At 37.7% G+C, this 19,175-nt stretch overlaps 1 protein-coding gene across 7 annotated transcripts in view; it reads left to right on the plus strand.

The window, feature by feature from the left end:
* Window positions 1-19,175, plus strand: part of schip1 (schwannomin interacting protein 1) — a 982,269-nt gene that overhangs the window by 925,427 nt on the left and 37,667 nt on the right. The window contains exon 1 of one of the 7 annotated variants that reach the window (XM_028794446.2): window positions 11,888-12,316. The exons of the other annotated variants lie outside the window; for them this stretch is intronic. Within the exon in view, the coding sequence (XP_028650279.1) occupies window positions 12,245-12,316 (72 nt within the window). The 5' untranslated portion in view covers window positions 11,888-12,244. Of the gene's footprint in view, window positions 1-11,887; window positions 12,317-19,175 lie in introns of those variants that run through there. 7 annotated transcript variants of the gene reach the window in all.

Below are 19,175 nucleotides of genomic sequence, written 5' to 3' on the forward strand. Positions count from 1 at the left end.
TTGCTTCAAGCAGATTGCTTTGTTTACATGTATGCCATAGTGATAGATTTCCATAGATTATATTAGGTCTTTATGTATTCCTGTGAATCAAGTGTACTCAAAATAGCACAAGGGTGTGAGGCCTACCTAAAGATAGGACTCACCCCAGGCAACCTCACTCCAAACTCTACTGGCAGGCTTTAGTTTATCCCAGCCCCAAAATTCTTTTAAATGTTTCAAATTATACCAAGACCTCTTGAGAGAAAGGAAAACAATCAAACCTTTGGCTTGAAAAACAGATCCTCAAAGAATCTTAAAAAACAAACAAACAGATCCTCAAAGAATCTTAAAAAACAAACAAACATGTATTTAGATTTAATCAAAAAGGAGCAAAAATAAAATGTACCATACCCACAACAATAAGTCCTGATCCATAATCCACGTCCTGGGGTTCCACCCACAAAACACAAGGAACAAAGGAGAACACATCATACATAGATACTATATAATAAATAAACAGAATATTAATACAATTTACATAATCAACAAAAACACATGAGAAGTAATATATCAGAAAAAACTAAAGAGGACAACGGAAATGAAAATAAACGTAAGTCAGGGAACACACTTAACAGGTATTGATCTAGAAAATATGTAGATCGAGGCTCTAGGGATATCAAGTGTGTCTTCTTTGGCCGTCACCTGCCTTCGATCCATCAATATAATGTCAAATTCCTAGGGTGGTTAGGTATATCTGAAAGGAGCTGTTGTCTGCCCCAAAGGTGTTTCTTATTCAAATTAATTACAGCAGATTTTAAGGGAGACAGAGGTTTAGCCAATCAAGCTATGAGTTATAATGGGTGGGGACTTTTTTCTTGTTATATTTCTGGGCTTTTGCCAGTGTCCTCTAACATCACTACTGGCTTGCATGCACTGTATTGTATTAAGAAAAGGCCACAATAACAGACAATTTATCATCAGCAATAAATTCAAGGCTTGCCTTAAATGACGAAGGTCCTTTGTTAAAGAAGACTCTTCTGAAATTTGAATCAACATTTCATAAAGACTGAGGGTAGACTTTATTTTCAAAGTATTTTCATATAGTGAGTTTCACTTGTCAAAGTAAACCCTGACAATAGTTTCTGTTTAAAATATACTAATATTTTTAATCAAAAATGCCTTATTTTATATGTGTGCAACATTAAAGCTTCCACTGAAAGAGGAGGAAAAAATGAAATTTCATATTACTTTCAAACTGCAAAGTCATTGCTGGTGACACAGAATTGTTTCCAAGTAGGCATTAGTAAAACCCAGAGGGGTGATTAACCATGATGCCAAACACCAGGGGTCTCATTTATAAGGTGATCTTAACATTCATTTCCACTGCTACTTCACGATGTATCCATTGGAAAATCATGTAACAGTACAATCAAGTCCCACGTCCGCTCCTGAACACGCACATTCAGATTTAAACCTTTGGGGAATCAGTTTAAATTCCAATTTAATTTTGGTAAGTCTGCCTCAAAATAACTGAATGGATCAGTAAAAATACCTGCATTTCACAGTCAAGAAAACAACAGGTTTATTACTACTGTAGCAAACCTGACACACATTCATGGTGGATAGAAAAATAAATAAATGTAATGGAAGATAATAATTAAATAGCAATATTTGATTTCAGAAGTTAGATTGGAGCACCAGCCTACTGCAAGTGGCTTCTCGCCATTGCTAAAGTAGACATATGAAGTGTTACAGGTTAATATATAAACTATATGGAGAGCTCTGTGTTATCTGATTGCTTGATATATTTGAGATATATTTTCTCACAGAAAATATTATAGTAAATAATATATAGTATTATTATTTTACATGTTAGGACTAGGACTGGTCTGATTCCTTACTGGGAGTTTACATGTTCTTGTGTGTTTTTCCATGCATTCAGATCCACAGCCATCTGGTTAGGTTTCACTGGACATTTCCAAAATGTCCATGTGAGTTTATGCATACATTATATGAGTATAGGATATGATGGACTACTATTGCATCCAGGGTTGGCTCCTACTTGCTTCTTAAGCTAGTAGGATGGGTTTGGAGCTTCTTGCATTTTTTTTCCTGGTAAAAAAATAATGTAGGAAATGAACAGGCAAATATATATATATATATATATATATATATATATATATATATATATGATTGTTGAATTTTCTATTTTCTTAAATTTGTAGAATGTCTATTTTAATGCACCACAATATATTCTCAGCAAATGTGCATTTTAATGCAAATTGCTGCTGAACTGTTCACTACTAATTTACTATACAGTAAAATGAGAATACATCACTTGAAAACATGCATTCTGTATATTGTGAAGAAATCACTGGATGTGCGGATTTAGGACTGCCATGTAATTGCAGGTGCTTTAAAGCAAATTGGACAGGGAAAAAATTCAGAAATAGCACAAAAAGGCATCACTCATCAGAAAAGACAGCAAATAGTATTCTTATGAAATTATATGGCTTCAAGCAAGCATTTACAGTATATCTGACATAGTAAATAGATACATTGTAGGAGACTGTAAATTGACAATCATCAGTTCTGAGTATATTATGTTTAAGTGTGGTGAATAAAACAAAAGCTCTCATTAGGCACACATGATGAAGAGCCCACTGAAAATAAAGACCTATCACCAAACTATAACCACATGGTTTCATTTTGTTTATTGCTTATGTAAATAGTAATTTACAGTCATTTATTTTGCAAAACCATTTTCTCTGAGGTATTTATTTTGGAAGTTGGTGAAGTGTGCTTCAGTAAAAACTCTTGTATAGAAACAACAGCAGCATTTTGTTGCCAACCTGCTAGTTTAATTCTACCAAGTACCATAGTGACATTTCAGCAAAAAAAAAAAAAAAGAGTTTCTCATATTTATATGTCCTAACTCATTGGTGTTGGTTTGTCGAGGGATAGGGGATTTCCTCAGCACCCCAAAGTTTGCAATTAAAAACAAATTAACTATAGCAAGACAGTCTGAGGGTATGCCTTGGCTGCAGATATCTACTATGTTAATGAGATGGCACTGATGTGTGATTGGATTTTGCCTGACAGCCACTCATCAGCATATACTGCCTCAAGTTAATATACTGTAGCTCTGCTTGGCTGAAAATTCTGGATCTCTTCATAATTGGATGTTGGCACCTTGTTTGAATATTACCACCCTGTCCACCTGCCAGCTAGAAAACCATACTTAATACAGACTTAGTGACCTTTAGATTTAGCACTCAAGTAATTTCAGATTTAAAATGGAGATTTCGTTTCAGGAATCTATGGAAAATGTGCAAATCTGACACCACCTACACTGTCAGTACTGACACACACAGCATCACATGGTTCTGCATTTCTAAATATCTTGGCTTTGCAGGCTCAGTTTAGACTTTTTCCCAATTATTTCAAAGGCATGCTGCTTAAAACCACTTAACTGCCATTATAAAGTCTTAAGGCCTAGCTTACAAAATACTGGAGAACATAAATAGATACTTTCAAAAAAAAAAAAGTGATTTTTTTTTTAATTTATGTGACTTCATCTTTTAAGAGAATATTGTTGTTCCAGAAAAAACATAGACCACAAAAAGAAATTTTAAGAAAAAAAGGTGTTTATAATACAAGAGTGTCTGGAAAAGGATTGTGACTCTGTGCACAAATTAGTTACATGGATGTGGATCACATAAGCCTCTGCATGTGTTCCTCAGTGCTTGTGTGGAGAAAGACATGTAGGGTAAGGGGATGGCTGCTGGAATTCTCCTCATAATCACATGGATTTTCTCCAAATATTCTTTAACTGTCTTAGAGTCTAAACATGGTGAGCTGGAGCTTTTATATCATTTCCATTCTATGTGTGTTTTCTTGTCATGGAGATGTAATACTGACAACTCTTGATTAGAACAGAAGGATAACTGAGTTAAAATTATATGGCACCCTATCTAGCGTTCTGAGGTGTAAAAAACTTTTTATAAATTCTCTCATTACTGTATATTAGCAGATTATTTAGATTTTGTACTTTTAAAAGTATTTTTCAGTGAAAATATTTTTGCTTAGATTATTTAGTAAAAGGGCATTGCGGCATAGAGTTCTGGGGTCCTTTGTTTAAATCTTTGCCGGTTGTTAAGTGGACTTTGTAAAATACCTTGTACTTTATAGACACAGTAAAATACTGATATTATGGCATCAACAGAAGAAAGGTGGTGTTGAACTAATTTAGTTTAAACTGTTTTTCCTATTTGACTGCTTAATACTATAACATTCACATATTTTTTAATATTCATATGGATGTTATTTTCTGACCATTTAGTTTGCAAGCTCCTCAGAGTGTGTTACTCATGACTTACTTATTCATGTTGTGACAGACATCCGGCAGTTCAGCCCAGCCGGGACGCCCCTGAAATGGAAGGATGGGGGAAGGCAGCTACATGTGGACACTGCCTCCCCCAAAACACTAGATGCCAGCTCCCCTGGAGTGTAGCGGTGCCCCAGATTCCCACAGGGAATCCTGGGACTTGGAGTTCGGTTGCTCAGCCCTGTTGGGTACCTTGGGTGCCGCCAGGGGGAGCTGTGAAAGGACAGGAGGAGTCATACCTCATCCATAGCCCGGAAGTACTCCCAAGTCACGAGGACAGAAGCTCCAAAGTACTTCCAGACTGAGGAAAAGTCAAGTTCTACATCTCAAGAACTATATAAAGGACTACTGGAGACCCAGCAAGGGAAGCCAGAGTCGGGTAGAGGTGGACGAAGCTTGCTGGGAGGTGTGGAGGAGATATATAGAGAGAACTGTGCTTATTGTTTGATTATTTGCCTGTTTACTTGAAGGGTACTAGTATTGAGAAGACAATAATTAAAACACTTCATATTGTTTTTACTACGTGTCCTGAGCATCTCTCTGTTGGGGTTAAAGGGGCAACAGCGACCCCTAGTCTCTTACAATGTATACTGTGCTTTCCACTACTGCTAGGGTTTAGTCTTACCTTGTCCTAGCCAGTATATACCACATACAGAGCACTTGGAAAGTTTCTTTAGTGATCAAGTTATTTAAGTTCTTTTAAAAATGTTTTAGCTTTCATGAAGCCTTTTATCAAACTCACCTTCAAGGACTAATGTCTGTCTGGCCTCACCAGCCAAGGTCAGCTGTCTTTGAAATGACCTTTAGGGTTATTTGGGCTACAGTACTAAGACGAGTAACCTGGTGAACTTCTACATTCACCCACAGCAACCCACTGGGATATAAGCTTGTGGCCACAGTAGAAACATGTATTAAATGACGGATGAAGTATAAAAAATGTATAACACACTGCTTCAGACTAATTAGTACATCCAAATATAAATGTATTTTCATTGAAAATAGATTATGTTTGCATAGTTAGTGTTTTTGCCTCTTAACTATTTTATAAAAAGAGACTATTTCTTGATGTTTCACACACAGACTGTGTCCGAAGTAACATTACACCTTAATAATCTACACACATCTGACATCATATACTTAAATGGCCATATTCATAGAATTATTACAGCGTACCTGTACAGATTCTGCATTCCACAAACAACAGTATCTGTACAACCGTGACGCATATTCTACCCTTGACTGCATTAACATCTGCACAGCTAATGATTATACAGATACTTCTTTTAGATGGTTTTCTGCGTGAAAGTATACTGAACAGCTAAAAATTTTGTTAAATTTCTCATCATAATCCCAGAATGCAGACAGGTTTTATATAGTATAAAGAAATAAAAATGGATTTTAAGATTATATTTATAAGAAATTTAGTATACCACACTTATAATTATGGTACAGTTTTACAGAGTGCCCCCATCCCCCTTGACTGGCAGGAACAGTCTACAGTGACAATCTTTTCCAGTTTCAATAGGCTTGGCACTTCGTAATTGACAAAGTGGTTGCAATATGTGATGAGTAATATGTGTCATACACACCTTGGTTGAAATGTGTTGAGTCGATGGGCTATCCTGTCATCACCCTCCATATTTCATGCACATATATCGCCATTAGTACCATGATGCTTTTGTATAGTTGTACTTTCACTACATGGTCAAATGATTTTGTTGACCCAATTCATCCGCACTGCTGTTTTTCATGATGGTGTTGCCCAGGTTGGTGAAACCAGTCACCTCTTTGACCATTCTGCTTCCTGCTATGATGCATAATTGCAAGGTGTGATTTATCTTCAAGACTTTCATCTTCATGCCATTAACATGCAGGCCAATCTTTTTAGTCTCCAGTTCAATCTGGTTGGTCAAATCAACAGTCGGTTCTGGATGGTCCAAGGAATTCCTCATTGTATACTCGTGATCATCCTTCTCATGGCAAAGTCCACAGCTAGCATATACAGGAGCGATGGTAAGATACACCCTTATCTCATGCCCATTTCAATGGTGAATTTGGTTGTAAATTCATCTTCGGTCCTGATACACCACAATGAATTTCAGTACAGGTCCCAGAAGAAGCCATAATGCCTCACGATTTCCTATATAGAGTTTCAGTGTGTACTGTTGAAAACTATTTTTAAATTGATTAAATTTAATAGTAGTGGCTTCTGAAACACAACAATTTGCTCAATGATGTTTCTCAAAATAAAGCTCAGCTTGAAGCAGGACCAGCCCTGCCAGAAGCCAGCTTGTTCTTGTGTGGCCTATAGTTTCTGCAGCAGTATGTGGTAGAAAGCCATCCCTGGAGACAGACAGTACTGTGACGCCACGTTAGTATTACCTTCCTTGGGTAACTTGACACTGACTCTTCTTTTCCATTCCGCTGGTACTCTCACTTCCCACAAGCAGTTGTTACACATCCCCAATTAAGCTTTCCCCAGAATAGTACCTTTATATTTCATAAGTTACACTGTTACTTAGTCTCTTTCTGTGGCTTTTAGTTTTTCAGGTGTTTATTTGCTCTTTGTACTTTGTTAAGCATGATCTCCACTGTCTTCACCGGCAATTCAGGCATGGGCTGTAGTGCGCCAAAATCATAGGTCATTGTGGGTTTCAGTTGGTTGAGCATCTCTTTGAAGTGTTCTTCCCACCAGCAGCCCTGGTTTTCCCTTGTGAGTAGAATTTTTTCCATCCTGGTTCTTCCTAGGGCTTTCATAGTTTGTTCCTGTTAAATCATACACGATGTGGTATAACACCTTGCTGTTGGTTATTGCAGCTGCTTTTTGAGCTTCTGCACCTTTCTTCTCCAGGAAATCTCCATTCAGTTCAACAACAATGCTTCCTCTGGCAGTCCAATTCATGATACTTTCTCTCTCCTCCTTCTCTTTCTTCCTGGGTGCTTGCTTGCTCTTATTTTGCTCTGACTGCCTTCTACTCATCGAAGAGTTTCCACAACCAATCTTGTATAAACTGTACTTTGGATCTTCCTCTTTGATGACTTATCACTCTGCGCTCTTCACCACTGTATCTCTGAACTGTTCCCATATCCCATCAATGTCTGTATCAGTGACGACGTAAAGTAGCTTGAACCAGTTTCGCAGCTCCATTTGATACTGCTCTGCCACGGCCTTGTCTTTTAAGTTTTCCACATCAAGGCGGTTGACATGTTTGCTCGTCTTCTAGCACTTCTTGAGTGCAAGTTACAGTAATCCCTCCTCCATCGCGGGGGTTGCGTTCCAGAGCCACCCGCGAAATAAGAAAATCCGCGAAGTAGAAACCATATGTTTATATGGTTATTTTTATATTGTCATGCTTGGGTCACAGATTTGCGCAGAAACACAGGAGGTTGTAGAGAGACAGGAACGTTATTCAAACACTGCAAACAAACATTTGTCTCTTTTTCAAAAGTTTAAACTGTGCTCCATGACAAGACAGAGATGACAGTTCAGTCTCACAATTAAAAGAATGCAAACATATCTTCCTCTTCAAAGGAGCAAACAAATCAATGGTGCTGTTTGGCTTTTGAGTATGCGAAGCACCACGGCACAAAGCTGTTGAAGGCGGCAGCTCACACCCCCTCTGTCAGGAGCAGAGACAGAGAGAGAGAGAGAGAGAGATAGAGAGAGACAGATAAAAAAATCAATACGTGCCCTTCGTGCTTTTAAGTATGCGAAGCACCGTTCAGCATGTCCTTTCAGGAAGCAGCTGCACAAAAGATAGCAAACGTGAAGATAATCTTTCAGCATTTTTAGACAAGCGTCCCTATCGTCTAGGTGTGCGAACAGCCCCCCTGCTCACACCCCCCTACGTCAGCGCAAGAGAGAGAGAAAGTAAGTTGGGTAACTTCTCAGCCATCTGCCAATAGCGTCCCTTGTATGAAATCAACTGGGCAAACCAACTGAGGAAGCATGTACCAGAAATTAAAAGACCCATTGTCTGCAGAAACCCGCAAAGCAGCGAAAAATCCGCGATATATATTTAAATATGCTTACATATAAAATCCGCGATGGAGTGAAGCCGCGAAAGGCGAAGCGCGATATAGCGAGGGATTACTGTATAGGATTACTCTAGAAGGTAATGGTCAGACCCAAAATCTTAACCATGAAATATGAAAATGCAAATGCTATATTTATGTCATTCATTTGTTTTTTTGAAGTCAAACGAATTTTCTTGAGTATAACCCCTAATATGTAATGAATGGAGTGAAAGCATGTTATACATTTGAAATGTATATTGGTAAATGTAATGCAAATTACCAGCTGAACTATAGTAGGTCCAATTAATTTTCTAATACTGCATTGTACACAGGCAAAGCAATAAAAAAGTCTTATTAGTCATATAAAGATACTGAGGAAAAGTACAATAATGGGTGTTTCACTAGAGTTCAGAAATAAGGGATTAATGTAAAACTGCCTGGGCACATGGCAGCTCTTTTCCTTTATTAGAAAAAAGGAAGTTTGATTTTACAGAGGAAATGTAAATTTACACAAATCTAAAAAAAGGAGGGGTAGAATAGTAATTAAAGCACCAGGGTTTTGTGACACTATAAAATTAAAATTATTTGGACATGTCCATTAAATATTACTCTTCAGTAAGTTTTTTAACCAGCTAATGATGTTAACCGAGGAATTCTCTGACAAAGCAGATTTTAAAAGCATGTTCTTAACCAAAACAACTTTAAACAGTTTTGTAAAACTAAATTATTCTAAATTGTCTTGGAATTCACTAATTTAACAGTACGAATATAATAATGTTTGCATTTTCATTTTAAGTGTAGACTTTAGGTTGTATTTTTCAGTTAAAGGAGAAAATGTCAGGAAATTCATTTGAAATGCACATGGTAAAATACATCAGGTGGTCCATGAAAATATCATCCCTTATAAACACTATGCTGAAAACCCTCCAAGATTATAAAATTCCCTCCATTTGTTGTTAAACTGAGGGAATTCTCATGTCCATCACACATTAAAATTCAAGTCCTGAATAACATTTTGATATTTATAAATGTCAGTTCTAAATTACTTAAAAAAAAGTATTTGATGGATATATGTCTTTGTATTTTAATGTAGTTGTTACTACTAGTATTTATACATTTTTATATTCTATTACACAAAAGGACACAACTTTGTTCACTTGAATAATGATGGTCCTTTTAATAAAAAGCCATTGAATGGAATTTTGCTTTGGTATCAAATAGATATTGAGTATTGTGAAAAGTCACTGGTATTTGTATCAAATACAAAAAGTCTGGTATCACAGCATCCCTACCCTGAAATACTTGTTCTCATTTTTTGTTTTTTGGTGACACTATAAAGTAATAAAGATGTCCAAAAGTAAGGCACGATGACATTATGCTTGAACCATGGTACAGCATCTGTCCTGATACAAGTGCCCATTCTTCAAGTAATGCCACTGGCTCATTTCATTTCTTTTTCATTTCTTTAGTGCCTGCAGCCATTCTATAAAACACCATGCCTATACTTGCAGACTCATTTGTTCCAGTCATCCATTTTCTATCTAAATTTCAGGGTCTCAAGGAATTGATGCCCTATCCAAGCAGCACTGGATGCTAGGTGGGAACCAGCCTTGGATGGGATGCAAATCCACTGCAGTGTCGCCAGGTCGGGGGGACTCCCCTCATTTGTTGGGGGGAAATCAGCATCATGGGAGGGAAGAGTTTCATGGGATAATACAGGGAGTACAAAAATATACCATGGGTAGCTTTCTGAAAAATAAGGGGGATTTTTCATGTGAATTACCTTAATCGAGAATACCTTCCATGTTTTCTTCATCCCCAAATGCTCAATTAAAGTCTTATACAGCAGTAACCAGAATACTGTACATTGCAACAGCCATCTCTCATGGTTCCACCCACCCACCTTGAAGTTTGCATTTGATTGGCTATAGGTCGGCATGCTTTGGAATTGTTGGGTCTTTTGACATTGGCATGCTCATAACACCCCACTGCCAGCCTAGTTCATTATCTAACGTTATTAACAAGATTCAGAAGTCCAGTTGAGCATGAAAGCAAGTCTAGGGCTGCAAATAGCTTGCTGAGTTCTGTGAATTTGTGGTAATAGTTTCAAAAGATTAAAATCAAATCTTTTTTTAAGTATAAAGTATTTTGTGTAAACATTACCATTTGTAATGGCAGCTCCCACAGCATTAAGCTGCAGACAGAGATTCAGCAGTACATAGAGTTTATATGTAGTGTCTTTATTATTTAAATTATTACTTGTGCTTTACTATTTTGGCTTGTAAATAAACAGTGGCCATGTATTATATTTTGGGACAAACACTATCCTGAGTTATTCTATTTTAAAATGAAACTATATTGTATATCAGATCACAGAACGTTGTATTTGCATGTTTACAATGGTGTTTCCCAGGGAAGGTTAACATGCAGCAAGTTCTTTAAACGTTAATATTATTTAACTTTAATATCATTAAATTATACATTCACTCGTTTTTTTCATAAATATACTTGTTTATCAGGTGAAATATTTCAACCTGATTTGGATAACAAAAGGTGCCTAAATATGATATTGTTTTGCAGATGGTATGGAATACAAATAGGAAGTCAGAAAGGATATTTCATCAGAATAATTTGAAGTATTTGAATACCATTGTAGCCCTACCTAGGGCTGCGTAATTTACTTGATTAGTATAATATACTGTAGTGTACTGTATACATAACTAGTATAGTATATTGTTGTGTATTGTAGTATATTGTGATAAATCTTAAAAGTGCATGTCCACGTTTAAACTGTGCAATAGCATGGCGAACGTGTGTGGGCGTGAAGACTATTCCTCACAGTGTTAAATTATTTAACAATGACTAAGAAATGTAGTTTATTTATAATGGGAGATTACCTCAAAACAGCGGTGGATTCGCTTCCTGGTTGAGAGGATTTTGACTGTAGTACCTGGCATCCCTGGTCCATCCGAGGGATTCGAACGGGAGACAGCTGCGCACGTATGGCTGGTGCCCAGTCTGGCATCGTCGTCCGCCCTTCACCTATATTAAATAAGATTTTAGGATGCACACTTCCAGAGTTGCGCTTTGACTCTTGTCTTTGTCTTACCATATGCTTTGCGTTTACCACCTCGCCTTGACGATTACCGCACGTGTCTGACCGTTTCGTGTTCTCATTCAGTCCCAGGCTCCTGCCGCAAAACGACCGGCAGGTGCGATGCGTTTCGCTGCCCAGGCCGCGCAGTGTTCAGCCCAGAGGCGAACGAATTATTGTGGGACCAATGGGACGTAGGGGCACCCCAAAGAGTCGGCGGGTGGGCAACTGTCCCGAGAAGCAGAAGCCGCGATGGCGGCGTCCATAGACATAAACTGTGCTGGCAACTGTCTATTTTTATCCTTGGTAAAAGGGGAAAGAAACCGTCCCACTCTGACTGCCTAGCAATGAATTCTGTGTGTCATCAGCTGCCTGGGCACATGGCAGCTCTTTTCCTTTATTAGAAAAAAAGGAGCCGTTCCTAGGCGCTTGTGCCTGAGATTTAGGGCCAAATGCAGCTCGAAGGAGGTGTGAGGTGACAGGGGGAGGACAAGTCGGAGTACCAGGGAGGTGCCAGCTCAGGGTAGCAGCTGTCCGCACTCGCCGTCTGAAAGAAACATTAAATGAAAGTCTACTGCACAAAAAAAAAACACTCACTTGCCTAAGAGAGCCAGGAAAGAAGCTAGCCTTGACGCGGTGCCTCCCAGAATCGACACCTAAAAATAAAAACTGAAACGCAAGGCTGGAAACTTTTTTGATGAGGTTCATGGCTGCTGAAGAGAGAGAGGGTCAAGATCTCCGAGGCCTCTGCTGACTGCAGTGTAGACATGGACAGTGACGGGACGGATGATGACACCCACAAACCGTTCACCTCCAGTCAAATGGAAAATTACAGAACGGTAAGGCACAGGCAGACGCAACGTTTTAGCCCAGGCTAGTTTCATTGTTCTGTTTAGCTAACGATACGGTGTGCACACGTTAACCCGATTTCATCTGCCCTACACACGTATATTGTAACCCATTTGGAAAATGTATGTTCACATTTTAAACTGTACAGCAGTAGAAATGCGACTGTGTGTGGGCGTGAAGTCTTCCTGTGAACTGTACCAATTTTGAGAGTACCATCCCATTCATATAGTGGCCAACAGAAAATTAAAATTTTCCTTTCCTAAGAAAACAAACCTGTAATTTCCAAAACAGTGAAAAAGCCACAGACAGTATTGTTACATGTAATATAATGTTTACTGGAAATTGTAAAAACAGGATGATAACGACTATGCACAGAAAATCAATATACAATACAAAAACAACGTAATTGTGGGGAAATTGTGGAGGTTGTTTTGCTAATTTATATTAATGCTATGGATTAAGAAATAGTGAGTTGAAGTATGACATACGCAAATGTCAACAAATCTAAAAGACAAGCTAATGCTAACAGGGTAGCAGAAATAATTGAGGTTCACCAGGACAATCTTTATAACAGGACAAACACTTGGAAAATTATTTGCAAAAGGAACACAAATTATATATACAGATAAGATGCACAATGCAGACCTGCAAGAAGCAAATTTTGAACAAGATGAAGGGTTGATGTTGAATAACATTGTTATTCTGCAGCTAGTGGGTATAAGCAGTATAAATAACTAGTAAAATGTTACATTATATCATACAAACTGTGTGACTTATAACTTTCCAAGGATGATTCTTTCATTGCAAACTATGCTGCTAGACTAGGCCACAGCTGCCTTACAAATCTCAACTGGATTAAAAGCAGGACAGAATATCCACCAAGGTTAAAACTGTATAATAAATTATTGAGACTGCATTTGAAGAAGTGTGTGCAAATCAGGTTAACCCAATGTCAAAAAGATATAATGGTAATAAACCAAACAGGGAACAGTAACCAGGTGCAGCTTTGAACTAAAGGATATTCTGTACTCTGACAGGGCAAAAAAGATGAACCACTTTAGTGCTGAACATAGAAGTCTAGGCAGAGAGCTTATTCATCCATCTGTCAATCACTTATTGAACTCTCTTAATCCAATTTGGCTTGTAAGCAGGTCAAAGCCCTTCCTGGCAGTGTTAGGTGCTAAGCAGGGACTCTTTTATTGATAGTCATGTGTAATTCTTCCTGTTAGTATTATCCAGGTAAACTGGTGGAAGTAAAGGGGAAGAACATTCAACACAGAAACCAGGAAGCATCAGCACACTGTTGCACAAAGTGTTAAAATAGTCCTTGAAATCTGGAACAAACTGACAAGTCATGTAGATGAAGTAGAGAACCTGTTGGAAGAACTATTGGAGCAGTTTAGCTATTAGTTAACCTAAAAGCCTGATGGCTGCCATCATGACATTCAGAATACTGCATTGCATTAATACACAGTTTCACAATTATATTAGGCAAGTAGTGTAGCCATCTGGCAAAGGTTTTGGTCTGCACCATGCTGTATATGTTAGTTTGGTTTCCATCACCAGCACCTTGTGCAACTCTGAGCAAATCACTTCGAATTCTAGATTTTCAGTTGTAGGAAGAACATCTAAATTACTGTTGTACCATTTATTTGTTCAGTGAAAATGTCATCTAAGCACATAGATAGAATTTCATGTGCATACTGGGTAGCACAGAGCTCCAGGTTCACTTCTGGCTGGTGTTGTATAGGAAGTTTAAGTGTGTTCTTCTTGTAGTCACATGATATTTCTCCAAGCACTCATGCTTCCTTCCAAAATGTCCTGTCAGGTCAGATCAACAGTCAACTTTTTATTGCTCTGCACTGCAGTACACTTGAGATGGGGAGGATTGGGGGGCTTAAAACAGTAAGGATAGCATATGTCACATGTATTCTGAATTACATGTTTGCAAATGTATATATAAAATGGGTAAAGGCCCATTTTGAACAGATGTATATGTAAGTAGGTACATACAGTATATTTGTGTTGGCTGGTGGTTAGTTTGGTGCATGAGAGTGTTTGTGTGTAGAAACACATTAGTGCCTAATGGTATGCAAACACTTAATTTTCCATATATTACACAAAATAAATATTTAAGTAGTTGAGCTGTCAAGTTTAAGGAAGATAACTTGCATAATGGACACCAATGCAAACACTACACATTTTTATTAAATTATTACAGTTACACTCAGCAATCTTTGAATGCAAAAGAAAGTGAATCTTTATATTTAGTAGGTTATTCTTTAGCAGCTGTGAGAGTTTACGCTTTTGACAACATCAACCGTGTAGCAGTGTTGTTTTTGAGAGCAAGGTTTTCTTTGGCTAGCATCCCATTAACTCCATTGCTATTCAGTTGGTGTTGTATGCACCTAAACATTAGCTGTATCCGTAGACATCAGGAGATCCTACCATTTGGTTTTGGATTCTCTTACAAAATGTTTATTGTTGCTCTGTGGCATATTTTGAAAAAAAAAATACAAATACAAAGAACCTTGTCTAGATATAGTTAAAACGGTTTTAAATTTTCCTGATTTACAGATCATTTATCATTCAGTAGATTGAACCTCATAATATTTTACTTTGTTTTAGGATATTCTGCATACTTACCGGCTCATGCCACCCTAAGGAGTCTGTGTAGATCATAGTGTATCAAGGTTTATTCCACTAAACTATATGAGTAGGGCCAAATTTGATAAGATGTCTTACTCTATATAGTAACGGTCCTCTCACTCCTTGTCCTGCTGATTGCTGCCATGGTTGGTTAACAGTTTGACCAGGTTACATTAGCACTTGCTTATACTTACTTTGTTACTAAAATAATAAACCATGCTGCTTCTTTAACATTTGCATTTTCTTCATTGTTATCCAGGCCACATTGTTCGATGTTTATTAAATTCTTTCCTGCAAAATTAACCCTTTATAGAAAGATTAAATATATGATTGGGAGTGTTTTGTGTTTGTATACCTGGCTCTTTCTCCTAATACTCCTCTCTTCTACTTCCGAAAGATGAGTGCTTTTTTATTTGGAAGCTTTAATTGGCTCTGCTTGAGTGAGGGAGAATTATCAGTATGGCAGAATGTTTTCTGTGATGGATTAGCAATCAGTTCAGGGCTGGATACTGCCTTATAGCCTGACCTGTTTTGATAGGCCACATATCAACAATTGGTTTCACCAAATTTAAAAAATGAACGGATGGTTAAGATGTTTTTCTTCTACTTTGTGCGCTGTATTTTTTTTTGAGAACAACCTTTTATTGTTGATTCTGCATTTTTGCAGCATTGAGTCCTGAGCCAAATACTGTTTCTATAAGATATAGCCTGAAAAATTACAGACCAGCTTAATCCAATTCAGGGTTGTCACAGCACTGGCACAAGGCATGAAACAGTGTGCGCAGGCACTAACACTCATTCATGTTATGTTCAATTTAGAGTTGCAGTTTTTTTTTTTTTGATGTAATGTATCATTTATTATTTCAGCAAAAATTCACCATACACCAATTTAATATCATCCCAGCCATTTACACATGACATCTGTCTTTTAACCCAATTATCCAGTTCACGTTTAGAGGGAGCCTTCCAGCAGCCCATCACAAGGAGTATGCACCACCAAACCATTTCAGAGTCCCTAGCAAACCTAGTATGCACATCCTTGGGACGTGAAGAGTACTTGGAGGAAAACCCACTCAAACACAAGTATACGATGCAGATGTCCACACAGGCTTTGCCCAGGTCAGAAGATGAACGCAGGACTCTGAAGTAGTTTAGCAGAAATGCTATCCACTGTGTCACACTGCTGCTTTACAGCACTTTACATATTCATTATTCTAGTGTTATTTCTTTTCAGTGACATTTCAAAGGCAATCAGGAAATCTTTCATATAACATTGGTTTCATTCTGAATTTATAGCTTTATGTTTCTGTGGTAAGTCAAGGTTAGTAATCCAATGGCACCGTGTCAGTAAGATTTATAGTTTTTTTCTCTTCTGTAATATTAAAATTTCAAAAGGCTTGTGCTGACTTTGACTTGAAGAAATGGCATAGAGGATAGATATTTTGATGAATTTGTAACTGTCTATCTGTAGCTTACGTTAGGCCATCTACCATCCAAATACAATCAACTTGAGTAAATAGTGTGCCTTTAGTTATGCTGCTCTTTAAAATAGGCTTCTGAGATGAGGTTTGTACACTTCTGTCACCCAGCTCCTGACAGTTAACCCGTAATCCTAGAATAAATATCAGATGCTGAATGTAAACATTACTTGCTGCACTTTATTTAAGCTAACATGGCAGAAAGTCAATGTACTTATAAGGAAACCAGCAGCAGTCCTCTCCCATTCTTGTTTGTAGCCAAAAATCAAAATATGAATGAATTTAAGAAATAATACATCATTTATTACTAATGAAAAAGTACTTTGAATATGACAGCAGATATTAAATGGTGTTAAAAAATGGGGCAAATGAATTCAAGGTTTCAGTGTTGACCTGCTTTTTTTCAGTCTAGTAAATTCTGATTACATTGTGGTCCAGAGTTACATGTCAGCTCTGATCTTACTAAAGTGATTTTAACATACAAAGGCGATTAGACAGAAAGCCATAGTAATGACTTGAAGTTAGTGAAGGGCTGTGTCAGTATGCATCTGCAAAAGGAACAAAAGAAAAGTTTATGCCAAGCCCTCATAAAATTGAAAACAACTTTAGAGACCCAAAATCTTGCTTGATTTGCCTTCATTAGGTGTGCCATATGAATGATTTGTGCAAAGTATGTGTCTGCAAGGAATGCATAGTAAACATTATTTTACAAATCTGAATTTGAATCCACATTATCTTTCTTGTAAAACAGTATTCATTCCACAGAAAAATTCCCCGTAGACAAGGTAGAAGTATCAGTTCAACCTAATCGAATATTTGTAAGGTTTAAAACCACAAGACTACAAACTTTTAAGTCTAGACATCATACAGAGTGGTCTAGTATGTCCACTCATCTATCATTTTTTCATACTGGGACTCTGTAGCACGGAACTATCCAGTATTGGATGGAAAGCCCATGCATCTCAGGCCGGGCCATCTCAAGTGTGAGTGGGGCTATGAGCAAGACAATTGGAGACAATCATGAGAATTAAAACTGGATTAGAGCTTTCTTTCTGGTACACCCATGCAAAGTTGGGCATTGCTGAAAAAATGGTACATTTCTTATTAAGAATTATTTTCCAGCATAAAGCTGAAATACATGAATGACCAGTTTGTAAGAAAAAATTGAAATGTCTGGCATTAGCTCTGTCTTCCTTTCCCACAACTTTTAGGAAGTAATTTTTTTGGATGCTCTGCCTGGAAGATTGACTTGCCAGAGTGGAAAACAGTTAAACAGATTGGAGGAAAGGGTGGGTACAAAAATCAAGATTATAGTTAAGTTATAGTCAGGAGCTTTTCTAAGGCAGTAGAAAGCTAAGGAGAAAAGAGACAAAAAAGAAAGGGTGGCGTATTTATTTATATCACAGTGAGATGTCAAGAGGTTGTGGCTTTTACAGAAACAGTAACACAATTTTTAACATAAAAGGTAACCAAAATAGTTGAAAAAATAGTAAGGACAGATATATTTAGTATTTTTATACAATGCTGTCTGACAGACTTTACAGACAGTTATATACTATGACATTTCTGATTTGTTCCATAATTAAAATCAGTTTCAATAAAATTTATTGCATATATAGTAGTGACCAAATCTCCTTACAACGTACTGCATAGGGCCATGCAGGGTTATAAGCCTTTTGTTCCTGCACTAGATCTTTAGCTACAATGCCATGTAAATAATCACTTGTCCATTATTAAAAACTAACATCTTGATGAAAGGATGGCACAGTGGCGCAGTGGTAGCGCTGCTGCCTCGCAGTTAGGAGACCCGGGTTCACTTCCCAGGTCCTCCCTGCGTGGAGTTTGCGTGTTCTCCCCGTGTCTGTGTGGGTTTCCTCCGGGTACTCTGGTTTCCTCCCACAGTCCAAAGACATGCAGGTTAGGTGCATTGGCAATTCTAAATTGTCCCTAGTGTGTGTGCCCTGCGGTGGGCTGGCGCCCTGCCCGGGGTTTGTTTCCTACCTTGTTGGCTGGGATTGGGTCCAGCAGACCCCCATGACCCTGTAGTTAGGATATAGCGGGTTGGATAATGGATGGATTGATCTTGATGAAAGTAAAAGGAAACTCAGTTAAAATATGAAGATGCCTTAGGCTCTGTTGTAGACCTTACCTGTTATTTTTGGTTGTTGGTTCTTTCTATGCCTTCTAGTGTAAGTTATTAGAAGAAGAGGAGTGTGTTGAGAATTTTTAAACGTGTACAGTTTCTTCATTGTGACAGTCTGGAGTTCACTTCAGGATGGATTCCTCTCTTGTGCCTTTTGCAGTAAGATAATGTTCAGCTCCCAGCAACCTACAACAGAAACCGTTAGTGTCAGAAAATGGGTTGACATATAACACCAGTTTACAGTATTTGTTGCTGTCTCAGGGCTGCCCATCTTTGTTTAGTCTCTCAAATCATGCAGCTGTTGTATTTAAAATACTTAATAGTTGTTGCAATGTAGTATATTTCATTCCTAAACTAAAAATATTTCAAACTGTAACTAATACTAATTGCTAACAAAAACACATGAAATTAAAGTTTATGAAGAATATGAAAAATGCATAAAAAACTAAACCACGTGTAGTGCAGAGTTTTTCATTTACATTAAATGGAATGGTGCATACAGTAGATGCCTCAAATAACTGTATTATATTATCCTTTGATCTGTGATCTGACTTTTGGTTCCCACTAAAACAGCCAAGT

This window comes from Erpetoichthys calabaricus, chromosome 2, assembly GCF_900747795.2.
Source record: "Erpetoichthys calabaricus chromosome 2, fErpCal1.3, whole genome shotgun sequence".
NCBI lineage: Eukaryota > Metazoa > Chordata > Cladistia > Polypteriformes > Polypteridae > Erpetoichthys > Erpetoichthys calabaricus.